The sequence below is a fragment of the Trichosurus vulpecula genome, chromosome 7 (assembly GCF_011100635.1).
Source record: "Trichosurus vulpecula isolate mTriVul1 chromosome 7, mTriVul1.pri, whole genome shotgun sequence".
Classification (NCBI taxonomy): domain Eukaryota; kingdom Metazoa; phylum Chordata; class Mammalia; order Diprotodontia; family Phalangeridae; genus Trichosurus; species Trichosurus vulpecula.
This window is the reverse complement of record NC_050579.1, coordinates 217,806,870-217,829,033: the sequence shown is the minus strand read 5'-3', so window position 1 is coordinate 217,829,033 and position 22,164 is coordinate 217,806,870. Positions and strand designations below refer to the sequence as shown.

General features: G+C 37.1%; 1 protein-coding gene across 1 annotated transcript; it reads right to left on the bottom strand.

The window, feature by feature from the left end:
* On the bottom strand, positions 1–20,775 carry LGSN (lengsin, lens protein with glutamine synthetase domain). Its single transcript, XM_036768327.1, is given in 4 exon segments — positions 1–1,200; positions 3,980–4,158; positions 10,365–11,265; positions 20,770–20,775. Coding segments are annotated over 4 exon segments (2,286 nt in total).
* Positions 20,776–22,164: the final 1,389 nt, after the last annotated feature.

Genomic DNA, 22,164 nt, shown 5'->3' with positions numbered 1-22,164 from the left:
CTAAATAAAATACTCTAGGAATTTATTTCTTTCTGACTCAGATTCTTCATTTTCCAACTCATACTGCTTCATGGCAACAAAATAATGGATAAAGGCATCTCCCAGAGCCTCCCGCAAACATTGATCTTCTTCGAGTGCCACTAGTGCATCTTCCAGTTTTAGAGGGATTTCCGAAGGTTTTGTTTGAACAAAGTTTTCACTGTCATTTGGACCATCCAAGAAACTATTCCCACTTTGGATTCCATCCAAACCAGCAGCAATGGTTGCAGCAAGTACAAGATAAGGGTTTGCTGTGGCTGAACCCAGTTTATTTTCAATTTGAGTACCTTTCTCACCATGACATTTGATATTATAAGAACAGCTATTATCATTATATCCCCATGTTGGAGCCACGCATTCCTTTGGTTCTTTATAATCCGCAGAATAGCGTTTTCTGCAACTGACAGCAGGTGCCATTAAGCAGCTGAGAGCAGCAGAGTGTTTTAAGAGTCCTGATAACCACTTTTTCCCAATGTCTGTGAGCTGCTGTACCCTGAAACCAGTGGAAAACAAGTTTTTCCTCCCACTGGTGTCCCACAGACTATGAGTCAGAATTCCTGAATTGTAAAATCCTGTCTCAGTGAAAAAGCTGGCTAGATAATTATGCTTCTTTGCCACTTCTTTGCTGCCTGTCCTGAAGGTAAAAGCACTATCTGCTGAAGTAATGCCAAATTCTGGCCAAAAAGTCACTTCCATCTGACCAGGCCCAATGGAAGAAGAGAAGCTCTCAATATTGACACCCATGTGATACATTCCATCAACAAGCTCCTGAATGAAGAGCTGGTCATGACTGCTTAGTAACATTCCCATAGGAAAGGATATTGTCTTTGAATCTATGACTTCAGCAACACCATAAATGCAGAATTCATAGGTGAAGGCAGAATGCAGAGAAAAACCACTGTCCCGCAGATGGCTCAGCTGTCGTTTGGCAATGTGTCTGGGAGAGGTCAACAGAGGGTTGCCCATTACGGTAAAGGGATCGCATATTACTCTTGCTGTTCTCTCAACCCATGGTAGAGGTCTGAAGGTTGATAACTCAGGGATCAGGATGATGTCACTATTAAAACTGGTTACACTTAGATGATCCACTTCACTGTCTTTAGGATTCAGGGTCAGCTCAAGATAACCTCTGGGTATGGAAATACCATGGATTGCTTTTTCCTAAATAAGAGGGAATGTTATGGAGCAGTTGGGATTAGAAACTTGGAAGATGAACAACAAAGACTTACAAAAGAAGTTTGCTAATGTAATATAAAAGCTAACAGAGTTGTACATTATTACATTCTAGATTTTTTAAAAAATATATTACCATGGTTTACACACATACATCACAAAGTTAAAATGAGTCTTTATGGGAATATGTTAATAACGCTCAAGCCTTAGTCCCTATTCTGGTTCATCTGAATGTTACGAAAGCAATTCTAGAATCAAGAAAATTGGCTTCTAGTCCTGAATCTGCCACTTACTACCTGGGACTTTGTACAAGTTATTTCATCTCTCTGAGCATCGGTTTGCTCATCTCTAAAATGATAAAGTTGGATTAGATGGCCTGCAGGTCCCTTTCAGCTCTATACTTATGATCCATGATTTTCATCTTTTCAAAATCATTGGGAATTTTTTTTTGCACTGACTTCACATAAACAAGATTTTTTAAAAATCAATAACATTTCTAGTTAGGGACTATTTCCCATGTCTCTTTTAAGGGCTCAAATGCAAGTCTCAAAGTATGTATATTTCACAAGTACCTTTTAATGGCATGTATGATTATGTTTATTTCATCTCAACATTACAGCCAGGCTGAAATAATGTTGATATATACATAGGATTTGAATTACCCTTAATGTTTCACTAAATTGAATTAGGGCTAATTACCTATTTGCGAGTCTATCTGCTGAGATTTCCATCTATGGATTGTCATACATGAAATATTCTTATCGCTTTGTTAGCACCTCTATACTTAGCCTGCCTTTGATTTGGCACTTTCTGACAAGTATAGGCTAATTGTAAAATAGGCATAGAATTTGGACCTGTAATTTCATAGGCATAATACCTCTTATATCCATCTCCTTATTAGTAGTCTTATTGCCACCATTCTAGGTAAACTTACATTCTTACAACATATTCTTTTTAAAAACCACAGGAGTTCTCTATTAAAATAAAAGGTATTCTTGTGTGTAGGTATTCACTTTATCAAAGCAGATTATATATGACCTCTTCAACTTTTGGTTTTGTTGTTGTTGTTCAGTCATTTGAGTCATGTCTGACTCTATGTGGCCCCATCTGGCAAAGATATTGGAGTGGTTTGCCATTTTGTCCTCAAGCTCATTTTATAGATGAGGAAACTGAGGCAAACATCCTTAAGTGACTTGCCTAGGATCACATAGATAGTAAGTGTCTGAGGTCAGATTTTAACTGAGGAAGTTAAATCTTCCTGACTCCAGACTTGGCACTACAACCACTGTGATACCAAATCTTAGTATTATTCATGAAATGTTGTGGTCCCCCCAGAAAAATCATCCTGTGGCTAGCCTTCTGGAAATATGCCTCTCCCAACTCAGTGAGGCTAGTTCTCAGACAACAGATTATGCAAAAGTCATAAGACATTTCTCAGTAAGTAGGACCTGCCAGAGCTTATCTTCCACTTCAGCAATAAACCAGGGTTTGATGGAGCTAGCCTGGACTAGCTTCCAGTAGATGATTGTTAAATTTCCATTTCGGAAGACAGCAAATACAACAAATGATGGGTTGATTTATTATGTTGTTGACTGTCTTAATTTAGGAATGTGATGGACAAAATGCAGATTAAATAATGCAGATTAAACTTAACAATATATTATGTGAACATCATTTTCAAAGAGGTAGTTGTTAAACAGTTACAAGCACATCCCTGGGAATACACAACAATATGATACTGGGGTAAGGATCATGAGATCATAGAAGCATAGGTTTAGAGCTGGAAAGTACCTTAGATCACCTAGTTCAAACCCTTTATTTTACAAATGAGAAAAGTGAGAACCAAAGAGAGTAAATGATTTGCTTCAAGGATAACACAGGTATTAAGCAGCAGAGCTGGATTTGAATTCAGATCTTCTGACAATAGATGCAGTGTTCTTTCTACTGCACTAAGCTTTATTGAAGATCTTTTATCAACAATTAACAATAAATTGTTTACAATCTGTTTTCCATTTGCCTCATATCAGACTCTTCATGTAAATAACAATTATACATTATAGTGATATCCTACAAAATAAGAATAAAAGACTAATTTGAACTTCAGAAATATTGCTGCATAAGATAATTGAGGGGAGAGAAGGAGGAAGAGGGTTTGCTTTGCAGTCTGATCTTCAGCAAAATCAAAAGGATATGGCAGAAACCATATTCCAACTTAATCTCAACACCATTTGGGGGTCTGAGGGTGCAGGGAATGTACAAATATTTGTTTCTTAGAATCTAATGTCTCCAGATATTGTTAATGTCATCCAGAATCTAATACATTTTCTAATCATAATCAGTAACTATAAGGGGATACTTGTATTTTTCCAAAAGTTTATCTTATCACTCCTGTTTCTTTTGATATTTGCTCTTGGGTCGCCTCTTGTAATTTACTCATGTCAAATAAAATATAATCTTCATGATTGTGGTGAGCTAGGAAAGATAATTCTGTAGAGAGAAATGAGTCAAGGCAAAAGGACTAAAATTCCCATCTTAATTTATGTTGTACTTCTGCCAGGCTGAAGAAGAGGCATTCTAAATCGAGGGGATATATTTAGGTCCTGGGGAAACATTTGTTAGCTTGGGAAAAGGCTGAGAAGAGAAATTGAGTAAATGCTTGACTTCAAGCTTAAATTGCTTTAGAGATTCCAAGAAATAGATATAATTGTGATTTACTTACTAATGGTCATAAAATTACATAAAATTTTAACTTTAATATTAAACTTACTGGAAAAAAACGAGCTGGAATGCTCTTGGACCTGGACACTCCATGTAGGTCTGTTGCTTCAAACCGGACAAAATGTATATTGTCTCTGGCCATCTCTTGTTTAAGGTGCTCTACTCTGGAGACTAAGGGAAATGGGATGTGAAATCTAGGCTTGTTGGTATCATGATCCTTGGTACCACCTATTTAAAAAAAATAGAGTTCAAGTTATTGAGTGATAAAAGATTTTGTCTGTGAATAACTTTACTGTGGAGAATGAGGAACCTGAGAGCAACATAAATGTAGTCATTAGGACCATTATATTCTCAGACATCCAGAAGATAGCTATTGAATGTGGATTCATTATTTCATTTCCCTATGATCAAAGGCCTTCCTTCTTGCCCCCACAGCCCCATACATCTTCCCAACTGTGCTATCTCACAGCAATCTAAGAGGCTTTTTATCACTTTTGCCTAGTTGGGAGTTAACACTATTTGCATAAGTATATACCATTACCATATGTAGGTGCTTACACAAATGCCCTTGTTTATGTAAATGAGAATAAATTTACATAAATACACAACCTTGACACCTTGCATGTCTCTATTATGATGAATATCTTTTAAAAGAGTGTGAGCTTCCTTCAAGACCTGAGAAGAGCATACTAAAAGTTTGTAAGTGCTTAAGAATGGAGTTGGGGTTGTTTCTTTCTCTTTAGTGATATCTCACCCTGCAAAGCCTTCTTCTACCTTCTATACATACGATATCAAAAGTAATTTAAACAGGAAAATGACTTTAAGAAGGAGGAGTATTTATTTACTGGATAATACCTGCCACCACCACAAAAAAAAAACCTCAAAAGAAGGAAATGAACGTCAAATCATATCAATTAAGGCTGAATCCTTAAGATAAGACAGAAATACTACCCCAGGCAAAAGCCCTTGACCAAACATCAGAGAAATCAGAAAAAATCAGAGACCTTATTTAAAGGTCTAACTCACTTTCCACAGCTGAAGTCTAGTCTGTGCACCAGGCATAGCCAGTGCAAACAACCTCACAGTCTTGTTTCTCAGGTTTCTTGCCCTGGGTGTCCTTTGTCCAGTTCCTTCATAGCAATGACTCAATCTGAAGATCTTTCTATCCCATAAGAAGCAGAAAGTATTGATTCTACACAGACTGATGAAGGAAAGGGAGTGTAACTGAGGGAGAGGGAATGAAAGACATAATCGCCCAAAGCTGACTAGAGAGGAAGGAGCTTCTATGATCAACAGAAAGGGGCCTACAAACCTACCTGTATTCATTCCTTACCCATGGTATTTACTCTGGGCAAGGAACCAACTGAATCCCTACGTCATCTAATCTATAAGACTAAGGACACTCAGGCTTGGGGATCTATAAAGAGAAAAAGTGCATGCAAGAGGGGAAGGGATCAAAAATGAAGAGGAAAACTAGAAACAAGCTGCTGAGCGTATAAGAAAAAGACTGAAAATAAAACTCTCAAGAGAAAAAAAGGTCAAATGTAAGCTTGGTATTCAAACAAATTAACAGTAAGGTTTTTTAAGTAAAAAAAAAAACAAAAAAAGAGTAAAAATTCAAAACAGACCTCAACGCATTGAAAAAGTATAATACTGTGATGAAAAATGAACCAAAAACCCTCCACTGAAAAGAGGGATTCTATGGAGGTAAAGGAACATAAGCATGAAACTCCAAATTGTTCCAAAAAATAATACTCTTTAAATATAGTAAGATGCATATTAGACTGGTCATCAGATGTCTCAAAGCTGAATTAAGAAATATAAACAAAGTTAAACAACCTATAAAACATAATTTCAAAGGTCTCCTATGTATCAAAGCCTCTTTAAAAAAAAGGAGAATTGCAGATTTGGAAATTTAAAATATTGAAATGGAAGAAAAATTGGCAAAAGAGAAGCAAAAGACAAATTTTTTTTTAAAAATTCTTTGTCAGTCAAAGGCAGGATGCACAGAACTAAAAGAGAAAAGCATGACAAACTTTAAAATTTAAATATCATACTATAGAAAGCAATACAAGAAAACAGCCTAGGACTTTTTAATACAGATGACAAAGTATTGATTGATTGAATCCACAAATTGCTACTGAAGAAAAGCCTCATGGCTGAAACTCCAAGGTATGGAATGGTTAAATTTAAAAACTAAAATTCCAAAATAGTAAATTTTTCAAGACTTTGGACTGTGAAAGAATTTCATTTCAAACAGCCCAGGATAACTCCACAACACCAGAAGTTGAGAGACTAACAACCTGAGTTGTTAGTAACAACTTGCCTGAGAGACAGATGCTATTATTATGCCCATTTTTCAGTTGAGGAAACAGAGGTAGGCAGAAGTTAAGTACCCTGCCCAGGATCATTCATTGCTGTTGAATTGTTCCAATCATGTCCTACTCTCCATGATCCCATTTGGAATTTTCTTGGCAAAAATACTGGAGTGATTTGCCATTTCCTTCTCTAGCTCTTTTTACAGATGAAGAACTGAGGCAAACGAGGTTAAGTGAATTGCCCAGGTTCATACAGCTAGTAAATGTCTGAGGCCAGATTTTAACTCAAGTCCTCCTGATTCCAAGACCAGTGCTCTATCCACTGAACCACCTAGCTGCCAAGCATCATATATCTAGTAAGTGTCTAAGGGAGGATTTGAACTGTAGTCATTCTGACTCCTGGTTCAGCACTCTAGCCACCGTATTACCTAGCTGATAGTATATTTTACATTGCTTTGTACATACAATTCATCATTTGTAATGTGCTGTAATAGGCGTGCTATTTATGCCCATTATTCACCCAATGTAGTAAATACTGATGGGCTGTAATAGGCATGCTATTTATGCCCATTATTCAGTCAATACAGTAAATACTGATTAAACCTAAGGAACCGTACCAGTGATACAGAGACAAAAATAAAACAGTATTTGTTCCCAAGGAGTATATTCTCCTAGAAAGATAAAACATGTACAAATAAGTAAGGTACATAGAAAATAATTTCAAGAGGAAGAGAGTCATAATAACTGGGGACTGTGGGGGTGGAGGGGGAGAGGCAGTGTACAAATCAAGAAAAGCCTTATTTAGGAGGATGAGACTGAGCTGTGCTTGGAAGGAAATTAGGGACAAAAGAAAGAGCATCATGTATGAAGAAGAGCTAGTTGGCCAGTATGGTTAGACTATAGAGACTAGGGAGAATAACAATGTGTAACTACAGCTGTCTCTTCCACATCATGACTTTCCCCATCATGGTTGCAATATATCACTGGTGACAATAAATTAAATAGGGATTTTTGGTAGTTTTTGTAGAAGTTGCAGACTCACACGAAGGCCAGCAAGCAACACAGAAAAAGTTTAGAAACTTTAGAAACTCAAAAATGCATAAAATATATGTATAGTATTGTATAATATCAACACATTTTATCTTTTAATATAGCAATTCAGACTAATAATTCAGAAGGAAGAGCCAAAACATTTCATGTGGATTCTCCAGATCACAGGGACACCACAGCCCTAACCCCAGTAATGTGGAAGGGATAACTGTACTGGAAAAGTAGGAAGGGATCAAATTTTGAAGGTTAGTAAATGCCAAACAAAGGAATCTGTACTTGATTCTTGAGGCAATAGGGAGCAAGAGTAGTTTATTGAGTGGAGGAGGTAACAATGTCAGACCTATGCTTCAGAGAAATAATTTTTTTAGCTATGTAGAGGATGAATTAGCAAGGGAGACTTGAAAAAGATAGAATAAGTAAGAGTCCATCGCAGTTATTTAGGCAAGAGGTGATAAGGGCCTGAACTAAGGTGGTGGCTAAAGAAGGTAAATTGTCTGAGAGATGTTGAGGAGATAGAAATTACAAGATTAGATTTATGGTGTGTGGAAAATTGGATAAACGAAGGTGACTGGAAGAATGGTACTGACCTCAAAACAAATAGGAAAGTTCAAGAGAAGGGTGGGAATAGGAGGTGAGTTAGAAAATGAGTTCTGTTTTGAGTATGTTGAATTAGACATGCCTATAGAACATTAAGTCTGAAATGTCTAAAACGGTTCATGATATAGAATTGGAGCTTAGGAGAGCAGCTATGACTGTATAGATCTGGGAGTCATCTTTATAGAGATAATTAAACTCATAGGAGTAAGTGAGGTTGCCAAGTGACAGAGTATAGAGGTAAAGAAAAAGAGAAGGCCCAGAACAGTGCCTTCAGGTATACTCAAAGTTACTGGGCTCAAGATGAATGAATTTAAAAATAGGATCAGACAGGCAGAAGGAAAACTAGGAGAGAGCAGTGTCATGAAAACCTAGAGGGGTGATAGTATCTAGGGAAGCCTGGTCAACGACTTCAAATGCTACAGAGAGGTCAAGAAGGTTAAGTACTAAGAAGAGGCCAATAGATTTGGCATCTAGAGAGTAGTTTCAGTTGAGTGATAAGGTTGGAGGTCACATTGATGACTGTTAAGAGAGTGACAGACAAGAAAGAGGAGACTCTAAGTATAAATGGCCTCAAAAAGTTTTAGGCTGAGAAAGGAGGAACCCCAGCTAGCAGGGAGGGTGAGATCTAGGGGTTTTAAGGATCAGGGAGACTTGGTCATATTTGTAAGAAGCTAGGAATGAGCCAGTAGATAGGTAGAGACTAAAAATGAGAGGAGGCAAGAGAGAGAACGAGAGAGAGGGGGAGAGAAAGGATGATAGTAGGGGCAATCTATTGAAAAAAGTTGGGAGGGGATAGTATCAATTTTTCTGATATCCATAAAATAGTTTTAATTGTTAAATTTCATTTTCAGATAACCAGATTCCAAAATATCTTAAAACAGCAATATATATATACACACACACACATATACATATATATATATATATTTATATATAAAAAGGTATATTTTGTTGGGGTTTTCTGAAGGTATTGCTTAGTGTCATATACTAAAGTACAATTTCAATGCTTCACCATGACATGAAGGAAATTTTGGATTCACAAAGAAGAAAAGTATGATGGTTTCACCAAGCTGTCAGGGCTTCAAGTATAGAACTGACAACTATCTATAGAGTATACAATGTATACTATGGAAATAGACTGTTAAATGCTTATGGACTGACTGGTGAATTAGTCATGGGTGGAGATGGGAGGAAGGACTTCACCTAAAGAATAATGGAGACCACATACAGCATGGGAATTACAATGAGTCAGTATGGCGTAATAGGTAGAGTAATGAACCTAAAGTCATGAAGATCTGGGTACAAACCCTGCCTCAGACTCCTACTAGCTGTAGGACCCAAAGCAAATCACTTATCTCTCTATGTCTATGCAATCTACAACAGGGGAAGGAGTACTCACATGAATGAAATCACAGCTCTTTGAAGTTTAATTTCTCCTAAATTATTTTCTAAACTGTGGATACTGTGTAAGATCTTACACATGCAAGATCACGACTGTTTGTATTATGAGCTACCATTGATGGAGTACATCTTGTCCTGTGTGCACTGGCCTTGTCTAACTAACAAGTAAGAATCACCATTAGATGGTCTGGAATATATCTTAACAAATAAGATAGTGCTCTGGTCTGAAGCTTTTTCATCAAATATAAGAACCCTAGCCAATCTATTTACATTTTTATAGCATCAACTGATTGGGCTGCATCCTTGTTTAAATTCCTTTGTTTCAAATAAATCATACCTGTTAGTAACAATTAAGCCCTTTGGTCAACACTTCCCAAATGGACATGATGAATAGCATGAAGGTAATTGCAAGCTCTGTGGTTCATTTGTTTTCTTTACAATGCTGTTCATATTCAATGTTCTTGCATTCCAACCACCTCATAGGACTAATAAATTAAATCAATGTGCCTTCATGGGAGTAGTTTTACTGCTAGAAATGTTTAAGGGGAAGAAAAGGAAATATAAAAAAAATCACAAAGCTTTATAGCAACTGGAAGACCTCAGAGACATGTTGCCTTTGTTCAGTTAAAATGAGGAAATATTTCAGTTATAGTGAACAAGACGTGACCACTTGTAAATGGCTATTTGGGGGACAGGTGGTTGGACTTCATAATCACCTGCTGCCACAAAAAGAGAACAAGTACAGTTTTGAGAGTTCAACAGACCCTGTAATCAAACGTAATTATACCACTGTCAATTAGAATCACAGAATATTAGACATGGACAGGACCTTAGAGATCAACTAGGCCAACCACCTCACTTTGCAGGTCAGAAAACTGAGATCTAGCATAGGTTATTTAATATGAAAAAGGTTCTATAAGTGGTTAACAACAGAACCAAGTTCAGCATGAAGGTTTCTTGACTCCTAGAAGTACTCCGCACCACACCATACCACCTCCAAATTAAGGAGACATAACTTTCACAAGGACCATGAAAGGCATACCAAAATTGAAAATCTTGTATTCTTACCAATATGACTAGTGTTGGGGTCATATTCAAGATCTGGTTTACCCCCAGTTGTCTCGGGAGGTGTTGTTTTTATTCCACTGGGCTGCTCTTCTGGGCCACCTGTTTGCTGTTCCTCAGATTCCACAGAAATGGGTCTCAGGATTGGCTTGTTTGGCATTCCTGTTATATCTTTATGTACATGGTTTAGCTTTGGGTCTTCTCTATGATGAGGGCAAAATGTCTTGAATGTCTGCCATTGTTTTGGCTTTATCATTGTTTGCTTGCAAAGTTTGGGCAGGAATACTCGGGAAGATAGCGTGTCCCTGGCCTTGCTTCCATTTCTATTTAGATTAATGCCTAGTGAACACTCTGGAAGTAGGGTTTCAAGCTCTTGCAGACTTGATCTGGGCATTCCAAGGCACAAAGTAAAAGCTTGTTTTACACTTTTATCATGGTTTCGCAAATGCTCAGTTGCTGTCTCTGTCTCCATTCTCTGAGAAGCATCCTTGTTGTCAGTTCTGACTCCCTCAGGCTCATCCTCTCTCGCTGCTGCTCCTTCTTTATCCCCTTTGAGACTAGTCTCCATCTGCTTTAGTTGATTGTTTTCATGTATTTCTTTAATAACTCGGTATTTGCTATTTTTTAGACTTGCTACTTGGGAATAATTTTTATTTCTTTCTTCCTCTGGCTCCTGCTGTTCAGAAGGAATGCAAGCTGTTTTCTGAAGAGGAGGACTAACTTGGGTCTGTAAATGACCACATGCTATTGGGAGATCATAGTTGTCTAAGATATCTTCTGAGAAAGATATATCCATTTCTCCTAATTCTGATGAGGAAATGAACTTTTTACTAACTTTAATTTCTTATCCTCTTATTTTAGAAATCCAGCTGCCATCAGCTTCTTCCTCTTCACCTCTTGTGTCCTGTAATCAACAGAGACAACACATTGCATGGAAAATAGACATAGATGCAGAAACAAGGTAGAGATTGAAAAGTCAGATTCTAAAATACGTATTACTTTTCCTCAAAAATAATTAGTGAAATATTAGGCTATTTTATATATTCACAGCCCTTTTCCTCCCCTTTCTTTGTACCCCTATCATTTAGCACAACATGGCTTACAATAAATGCTTGATAAATGTTTGTTATCTAACTGACTGTTCTTTTTTTTTGTGGAGATTGAAAAAATGATACTAAGAAAATTAAGCCTATCTGTTATCTGGACACTCATATTTAAACTTTCCACTATAGTTACACCCTGATTCCTCATTGTATTGCAAAGATGATTCTGCATTTTAATGAGCTTTGAAGATAAGAATATAAGCTCTGGCTGGCCATAATGAGTTGAAAAGGCTTTGAATATGAACCAAGTAACCAAACCTATGTGTGACCACTGAGGACCAGCCAAAGTAGGTTCTGTAGTTCATCACCAAGTCAGACTTAATGTGATAAATTGTTTAGTCATGGCTTTCTAGTTACTAAGTTGCAGCCAGGCTGTAATGTGATCTGGTAAAACGAGTACCTACACTGACAAAATCATAGATTGCTAAAGCATTAAAATGTATAGTTAAATCATAACACAAACATTAGTATGGCTATAAAGCCTTGAAAGTGTGATTGCTTATCATGACAATTAGATGGTATCTAAAGTCCTTTCAAAATAGACATCTTTGATCCTTTGGAATGCCAATGTTGATTATAATATATAAATTAACTATCAGCTTTTGAATTTATTTGGACTGTGAAAAATTTTATGAATGGTTATACATCACTGATGTGGAAATATGTTTAATATGATTGTAGAATCCTTGGGGAGGAGGGAAAGGAGGCAAGTAGGGAGAAAAAAGTTTGGAACTCAAAATGTTATAAAAGTGAATGTTGAAAACTTTCTTTACCTGTAATTGAAAAGAAACAAAATTCTATAAAAACTTAAAATTTAAAAATTTTTAAAAATAATGGCTATAAACTGATGTTCTGATATCAAAGAATAATAGAAGTTTAGAGTGGGAAGGTATGTGATAGCCATCTTCTTCCATTCCAGAACAAGAATCCCTACTACAGCATTCCTACTGAATCCAACCTCTTCTTTACTTAAAACTTGCAATGAGGAAGAACTTCCGTCTCTGAAGGAATCCCATTCCACCTCTGGATAGCTCTCATTTTTAGAAAGTTTTCCTGATATCAAGCCTAAATTTGGTTCTTCCATTAATTGCTGCTGGTTCTGTCCTCTGGGGCCAAACCGAGAAAGTCTCATCCCTGTTCTATAAGACTGTCCTTTAAATACTGGAAGAGAGTTATCATATTACCTTTGAGTCTTGTCTAAGCTAAACATCTTCATTTTATTCAACTGTTCCTTAAGAGATCCAAAATGTGGTTCTTATGGTTTTAGATCTGGCCTCAATTGCACTGATACAGAGAATTCCTAATGGGAAAATTCACTCTGCCCACAAAAAGCAGGACCTGCTCTGCAATTTATAGTCTTAGAAAGTCTTCCGGGGCACTAAGAAGTTACGTGACCTTTGTGTAACCCAGGGTCACATGTCCAACATGTGACAGGCAGGATTTGAACTGATTCCAAGGCTGGCTCATTATCCAATATAGAACACTGCCTCTCAAGCTTTCAAAAGAAAAATAGAAAATGAGAATATTTAGAATAAAGTGGCACTTTAAAGTTTGCAAACTGCTTTATCCACATGCTCAGAAGAACTCCCCAAAATAGATACTATTAAGAATAAGCACTCCCTTATTTTAGTTTGACAAATGGAGAAACTGAGGCTCAGAGAGTTTAAATGAACTTGCCTAGTGTTACAAAACTGGTAAGTATTTGAGATAAGATTCAAAGCCAGGTCTCCCTAACCCCAGTTCCAGCACTTCTAGCACTACATAGCACTCTTCTAACATGGTGGCTTGTACATAGGAATGGGGAAGGAGAGAGACTCCTCCTTATTTTCATGTTAACATATCTCTGTATTTGTCCTCCCCTCTTCGAAATAACACCTAGTCTTTTGACAAGTTCATGATAACTGTAAAATTAGGATGGGGACTGGACTGGTGATTTCATTTGCATAGAGAACTCCTAAATAAGGAAAAGAAACACCTTCTGCCAGTACAAATCTTCAACTGCTCTGTAACTTATTAGAAAGTTGCAGAAAGTCACCTAGGGCACTGAGATACTAAGTGACTTGCTCACAAATAATGAGAAAACACATGTGAAAGTGTTCTGGAAATTGTAAATTGGCTAGAATTCACTTCAAGTAAGAACTCCTTAATAATTACAGCCTTTCAACAATGGAATGGTAGAAAGCAAGGGAAAGCGAGGGATTAATTAAGTAGTAATTCATGTACATCAGAGTCTAAAGCCTCCACCACTCCTTTCTTGTGCTAACCTCTCTTATGCATAGACCTAGAACAATGGTGTCAAAATCAAATAAATATGAGGACCACTAATCCATGTATAAGGATTCGTGGGGGGCCACATACTGATGTAGTTTTTTTAAATGTAATGTTTTCTATGTTTTAATGTATTTTTATTTATTTATCAAATACTTCTTAATTACATTTTAATCTGGTTCAGTAAACATTTGGCTGCCCATGGGCCCTGTGTTTAATACCTCTGCCACAGAAGACAGACCTGGGTTCTCTCTGCATAGTTCTAAAGGCCAAAAAGGACTTTGAATTGTGAAGTAATAACTGAAAGGTCATGGCCTCTTTGGAGAAGCAGAGTAGATTGCTTGAAGAATGAAATGAGTAGGAAAGTTTGGGAAAATATGACAAAAACTACTTTAAATCTCTGTTTATAGAAATTGAAATATCAATCACCAAGCTCCAACTTTATAATTAAAAAAGCTAAAGGTTGAAGGGACCCATTCATACCTTTATTAATAAGGCTTTTCATACCTTTAAGAATTTCTTTTGTTTGAAAATTGAAGTCTTTATTTTTGAGGACTTATGCTTAGAGTAATATGGCACTTCAAAAAGATGGAATAAAAGGACTCTTGCTTAACAGTGAGGAAAGGGTTATTTTTTTCTGCTGCTTTTTCAATTTTAATATTCATTCAACAAATTAATTCTTTGTAAGTCGTCTGAGGTTACATAAAATGAGCCAATGTGTATATTTGCTTGACACCCCTGGACCCATCCCTCTACCCTCACCATTTTCCAATAAGTCCTTGGAGTTGGAGTTTTATTAACATGACACTAGAGGGATATCTTTTCCACAAATCCTATTACAAAGGTTGGATTTGTAAGGAGGCATTTATTTCAGTCCTCCTTAACCTAAGCTGTTTTATTTTCTTAACCTATGGTGATTAGCCATAGGGTATTTAGGTACTTTTTGTGACAATCTCTCTGCTGGCCGAAACAGCAGTCTATGTGTCTATTATGTAGGACACTGTTCTCTTCAGTGCCATGTATTGCATTCACCTTAACCTTTCATTTACATTTAGTCACATCATGAAGAAATTAGATACAGTTCAGTGGAAGGAGTAGCTACAGGGGGGAAAAAGAAACACATAAAATGCCTTGAAGGATTGAAGACGTTTGTTTAAATCTTGTCCCAAACTTCGGTATGGCTATAACACTCTTGGAGTTTTGTCCTTTCAACATTGTTTTAGAGTGGTAGACAAACTATGCTGCCTGAAATAACTTAGTGGTGTAGTGGATAAAGCTCTGGGGTTAGAGTCAAGAAGATTGAAAGTTAAATCATAAAATTACTAGATATGTGACTCTAGGCAAGTCACGCAGCCTCAGTTTCCTTATCTGTAAACTGAGCATTTTGGACTCAATGGCCTCTAATGTCAGCACTTAGGACAATGCCTGGCAAAAAGTAGGTGCTTAATAAATGCTTATTGACTAACTAATGGACTCTAAGATCTCTTTCAACTCCAAACTTCTGATCCAATGATTCTACAAGGAAATAGCCAGAAATAGAAAGAAATGTACTTTGTTCAACCGTGTGTATATAACTCACAATGGCAGAGCTGAGGAAAGGGACCCAGAAGCATGCATAAGCCCAGGTTGCTAATTCCTACAACAATTCTCGTGTGTTCTTCGAGTTGTTCTTTAACATTTGCATCACTCTATATGAATTAAAATCTTTTGACTAATTTGTGTTATCATCACTTTAAACTTGATACAATGAAATTGTATTTAGGTTGCATAAGTCGAATATTCAAGCTAACATTTAGACTTTCTAATTCAGTTTCTTACCATGGATGTTATGCATTAGACCTCACTATCATTCTAAAATCCACAACATTAAAATTCTCTTTGCTGAACAAATCTCTAGGCTCGTACACTTTCTATTTCTCTCATACTTCTTTTTGTTCCTCATCATGACTGGAGGGCTTTTAGTTTTTCCTTGTTTTTCCCCATCTTTTAGCGCTGTTGTGGGATTTAGCACTGTTAGCATTGTTATGGCATTAATTGTATTCCTCACTAGATATAGCCTATGGTTATATAAGGAATATCTATAGAGCACACAAATGAGTATTCAAAGCACATATAGAGCAGGCCGTAATGGTTTGACCTCCTTGGAAACTACATTCCCCATAAGTCTGTGTGATAGGTCCTTACCATGAGGACACTTACCTTGCTACGGTAGCTTCACAAGTGGATACTGCTGGTACACAGGCAGCTTCAAACAGCAAAAATAGGAGAGCTATGGGGGTAAAATGGAAAGCAAGAAGTAAAATGGGCATGGAGGCAGGAGGCATTCCCTGGGTGGCATCTCACTCTTGGCTCTACTAATAATCAGTTGCCTCCTTGCTCCTAAGAGAAAGCCATGAGGCCTTTATTGCCTTTCAGGTACCTGATGTTTAAAGGGTATTTCCAAGGCAATTGGGACTTCAGCAATTCCTATATAGCAACTCCCAGATTACAAGGTAAGTAACTGTGGAAAACCAGTTTGCAGACACCAATCTAACAACACTGCTGTGAGTAAATGGGGCAGAGGGGGAAAAAAAGAGGGAGAGAGAGCTACCACCAGGCAGATGGAGAGACTGTCATGAGTAAGCAGAATAATATTATCTACTCAGCCACACTGATAGTAAGGGGAGATTACACGATGGATCTATTCATAAATGCTAAATCACATAGCTAGTAAGCGTTTGAAACTAGATTTGAATTCAGTCTTCCTAAGTCCAGGTTCCAGCAGTCTATCCTCTGCACCACCTGGCTGCCTCAAGTGGTGAGAATGCGAGCTATTTGATTCAGCCTTTTCTTGGTTACCTTGACTTTTATTTTGCCTTACTGTGATATTACAATGCTTCATTCTGGCTGGTTGGGGGAGATTCAGAGGAACAAGGAAATGGGCAAGCAGTGGAGATAGCCAAGAATGCTTCCAGGAATTTATGTTTGGGTTGGGGTGCTATAATTAGTCACTTGAATAATGAATGTCTTCTGCCTGCAATTTAATATTCTATTCTCTAAAGATCTTCTTCAATATAATTCTGTCATCCAGTATGTTAGCTATGCCTTTTTGTTTTGTGTTACCTAAAATAATACTTGTGGGGTATGATGAAGTGGGGAATGTTTTGAATATGGGGCAGCTAGGTGATACAGTGGATGAGAATGACAGGCCTGCAGTCAGGAAGACCTGAATTCAAGTCCAGTCTAAGATATTTACTCACTGTGCAACCCTGGGCAAGTCACTTAACCTCTGTTTGCCTCAGTTTCCTCAACTCTAAAATGAGAATAATAAAGGTACCTACTTCCCAGGGCTGCTATGAAGATTAAATGAGATAATAACTTTAGAGTACTTAGCACAGTACTTGGCACATAGTAAGTACTATGTAAATGTTAGCTATCACTATTATTATTATTATTATTAAGTATGGGCATGGCCTCTAAGGTCCTTTCCAGTTTTAATATTCTGGTCCTGATTTTCTCAGTAAATTTGGAGGTGAGATAATGTATTTAGAATGAAGACAGGAGCAGGACTGAATACAGGAGGAGTAGGATAGGTTTTAAGCAGCTGATATGTGAACTGTGAAAGGGAGTCAGCTCAAGAGAGTCACTGGATATCAGGAAAGGATTGCTGGACGTCAATGATAACATATATTTAACAATGGAGTGAGTCTTGCAGCAGACTTGACCTGGCTAAGGGCAAGAGAGTTCATCCTTATTAACTCATATGATTCCTAGGACTCTATTGACCATTGCTTTGACTATTGGGCAAGACTCAAGACTGAACATGCTGCTCTACTACCTACCACACAGGTTGCTCTCCCTTTTTCAATTTTATTTTAGGGACTAATAATAAAGTCAATAATAGTTTTGCAATTATAAAGGAGATGGCAATCAACTGTCCTATGGATTTACCATAATTCATAGTTATAGGCTGTCTAGGTCAAAATTCCCTTCTGTAACCATCACTTCCTGCACATTCGTATCTTTCCATATCAGCTCCATCTCCTCCTTTGTCTCTATCCTTCTCTTCTCTACTATTCCATTGTGCCCTCTACAAACTCTACATCTTAGTCCTGTTCCTTCCCCTTAAAATCACCTTATGTATATTTTGCATTTATTTATGTCACATGTTGTCTCCACCACTCTAGAATGTAATACCTTCAAAATAAAGTGCTGTAAGCAAACTGGGAGAAAAAAGTATACTACTTTTCCTTTCCTTTTGTTTTGTCTTTGAATCCCTAGCACAATGACTTGCATATAATAGGTAAATACTAAGTAAATATTCATTGAACTGTCTCCTGGTTATTAAACTAAGCAAGATAACATATGTTTATAGTGATGCCGAGCACTAGAGCTTCATTACATTCTCCAGCAGCCGAGGAGGGGAAGTTGGAACAGCAGACAGTTATATTCATCTCAGGCTGGGGACTGCCAAGAAGAGGACAATTTAAGATCAGTCAAGCAAAGAAGTAGGGACTACTCACAAAATATTATGCAAATGGCCAACCATGGGGTTCCAGGATGGCTAGGTAAGCAGATCTAGCCATATGTGGGGTGATAGTCTGAAAGACACAGAGAGATCAAAGAAAAGAAATAAAGATAGAGAAGCAAATGGTAGGAGTGATAGAGGTGGAAAGGTGTAAGCTTATGAGCTTGTTAAAGAGGGGTCTATCATAGTTTGAGATCTAAAAAGCAGATTAAATAAAATATCTGAATTTAATTAATGTGAAAGCCACAGAATATCTTAAAATTCAGCAGTAACATATTGGTTCTCATTTCTTGTGACAACCATTTCTACCCCAGAGACATATTCAGCTCTTTAGAATGATTTTGCATCAATTCCATTAGATGACTCCTTTGTCTCACAACAGAACAGTTCTCAAAGAAAGACTTCCTTATAGCTCGAGAAATTTTCATAATTCATGAATTTTTTCTCATTACATCTTTTCTTTTGAAATCTACTTACACAGCTTGCATATGTGTGCCTTCTTTATCCTTATCTCATTTACTCTATCAAATTAAATACAAATGGCTTCCACTAAAGGAGTTCTCTCAAGCGTAAAATTTGAACCTAGCTTTGGCCGATTTAATTTTCTGTAGCATGGTGGGTAGTGTTATTTAGATCCTAAATATCACTGACTTTATTCATTTTGATGTTCGTTTTCTTTAATAGCGGAGTTTTTAAGAACAAGATCAAAAAAAAAACCAACCATTTCTTTGACCTATTGAATAAATATTACAAGAGATCAAGGCTACAGCCACAGTTAGGATTGTTATATTCATTTCCCCAAGCTTTCTTGGTATTATTAATGATGTTGGTGCCTAAGTAAGAAAGTAAACCAAAAAGCCATAGCAATTCTAATCTCTCATAGAAATTCCAAGAGAAAATGTTTACCAAATTTGGAAGAACAAATCGATAAAGAAAGAAATGTGACTTTAGATTTCTTTAAAGGGAAAATGGGAAAAAAACCAAAGTGATATCAAACTATTTGCTGAATAGTTGTTCAAAAGAACAAGCTATAACAAAAAATGTTACCTTTTAGAAATTCGCTGGCAGAAATTTCTAATATGAAAATTAATTGCTTTAAAACTGATTAAGGAAACATACCTCCCTTTTCTCAGTAGAGAGGTAGGAAACTCCAGTTGTATGATATGATATACACTGACAGATAGTCTCTGTTATCAGGTGATTTTTCTTAAATGTTTTTTTCTTTATAACAAGGTAGAATTCAATTTTTAGGAGGGAAGAAAGAAAGAAACATTTAATGTAAAATTACTGTGACAAAATAACAAAAGGCAACAATTAAACTTTTTAATGAACTTTAATTTTGGAATTATTTGGAAGCTAGAAACTAACTTATAACATCGATTTCATGTGTGCTTTTTTATGTGTTATGACAATAGAATTTTGATGCTACTTTTCTTGTCCTCAGAGGCCCAAGCAGCAGCAGAGTAAGCAAAGATGGGGGACCTAATTGGCTCAAGAGACTACAAAGTCTTGGGTCCCTGATGTAGCTTCCTTGTTTCCTAAGTACAAAAGGACCAAGTATGAGGAGCTCCTCCTGGCAAACACATGAGCAGCATGACCAACACTGGCACAGGGAAACTACACTCAACTGAATCAATACCATCTCTTCACTGAATGTCCATCTTCTTCTGATGGATTTGGAATGACATGCTTTCTCAAACTGGCATATCCTTATCATCATAATCAACAACAATTAACTTACCAGGTGATAGGCACTATACTAAGATCTGGAAACACAAAGAAAGGCAAAAATAAAGTTCCTGTTTTCAAGGAACTCACAACCTGTGAAAATTCTCCGCTCAGACATCAAATTCATGTTCATACTCTAGGATCCAGGGGCACTGGCTTCCTTGCTGCTCCTCAAACACAACCCTCCATCTCCCAACTCTGAGATAGTATTCGTAAAGTTCTTAGCACAGTGTCTGACACATAGTAGGTGCTTGAGTTTTTCCTTCCTTCCTTTCTTTTTTCCTTCCTCTCTGTCTTCCTTCCTTCCTTCCTTCCTCCCTTCCTCTAGACTCCATTTGCAGCCTTATCACATATTGTCCTCTATACACTTTGTTGTTGTTCAGTTGTTTTCAGTCATGTCTGACTCTTTGTGGCCCCATATGAGGTTTTCTTGGCAAAGATGTTGGAGTGATTTGCCTTTTTTTTTCCTCCAGTTCATTTTACAAATGAGGAAACTGAGGCAAACAGGATTAAGTGACTTGAACCCAGGATCACACAGCTCGTAAGAGTCCGAGGCCAGATTTGAACTCAAAGATGAGTCTTCTTGCCTCTGGGCCCACTACTCTATCTATTGTGCCACCTAGCTGCGCACTTTTAGGTTCTAACAAAGCTAATGCTATTCTTCATCCCCCATTCTACTCCAGCCCTCTCCCATCCCCACTCCTTTTCTCATTCTGTTCCCACATCTGGAATAACTGACAATTTCCATCTGTTGAAGTCCCTCCAACTTGGGTGTCACCTCCTCAGAAAAGCCTTCCCTTACCGCCATCCTTGCTAGTGAAAGGGTTTTTTTTTCCCTGCTACTTTGTTTTTCTAATGACACTGCTTAAACCTGTCCTTTTGTACTTATCAGATTCTCCTTGTATCATAGCTTTTTGTGTATCTATCTTCCATACATCCCTTATATCAGCAACAGATAATAAAACCATAGGATTTGGAACATAAAGGGACTTTAGAGATGATCTAAGGCCTATATTTCACTCTGTGATTGAGGAAATCAAGGGAAATTTGTGACTTTCATAAATCATTCAGGTGGTAATAGAGTTGGCCTTTCAAAATCAAGTGATCTGACTCCGAATCCAGTGCTCTTTCTGCTTATTAGCTCCTTGAGTGCTGAGCCTTTGTCCTAACTACTTTTATGTCCCTGGTACCTAGAATGGTAGTTGGTCCTTAATATATATTTATAGCAGTGAATACAATCAAAGTATTAGAAAAGGATTTGCTTAAGTTCCCACACAGAAACTATACTTAATCACTGATACTATTGGGTAATCAATGGCAGTGCCTAAAGCTGTCTGCCTTTGACAGTTTCCTACCCTTATTGCTAAAAATGGGTTTTACATTGGATATTGGTAAATTGACTATGTGCTGTGGTCCATGGGGTCACAAAGAGTTCATACAACTGAATGACTGGACAACAACAAAAATGTCCAGGAATGAGCAAGACCTTCACATGATTACTCAAAGGCTATATACAAACACTTGGGACTAAAACCATTTTAAAAAAGAGAAAACTCAAAAAGGGTGTGTTGACCCTCAATGATAGTACTCTGTGGCATACATGCTTTCTCTGATTAAAGTACCTTACTCTGATGGAGAGTAATTGATCATAGATTTAAAGCTAGAAGAAACCTAGTAAGTCATCTGATCAACCCTTTCATTCAATGAGGAAGGAGAGGCCCAGATGGGTAAAATTACTTGCCCAAGGCCATATGGTTACTAAATGACATTGGTGGTGTTTGAACCAAAGTCTTCTGACTCTAAAAAATAATAATAGCATTTGTAGAATAATAAAGCATTTATACAATGCTTTAAGGTTTATGAAATGCTTTACATGTTACCTCATATGATCTTTACAATAACTTTGGAAATTAGTTAGTATTATTATTCCATTTTGACAGATGAAGAAACTGAGTCTTAGAGAAGTTAAGTGACTTACCCAAGGTCACACAACTAAGGCCTGTCTGAGGCTGGATTTGAATTTATGCATTCTTGACTCTAGGCCTAATGTTTTGTTGACTACAACCACTTAGCTAAAATCCAATGGCTGGAAAAAACTTTATAAAAGCTAGCTTACAAAGCAAAATTATCCAGATAAATTACAGATTAGGGTAGGTGAAGGCAAGAAAAACAAGGCTGCACAGTATCAACCTCATTA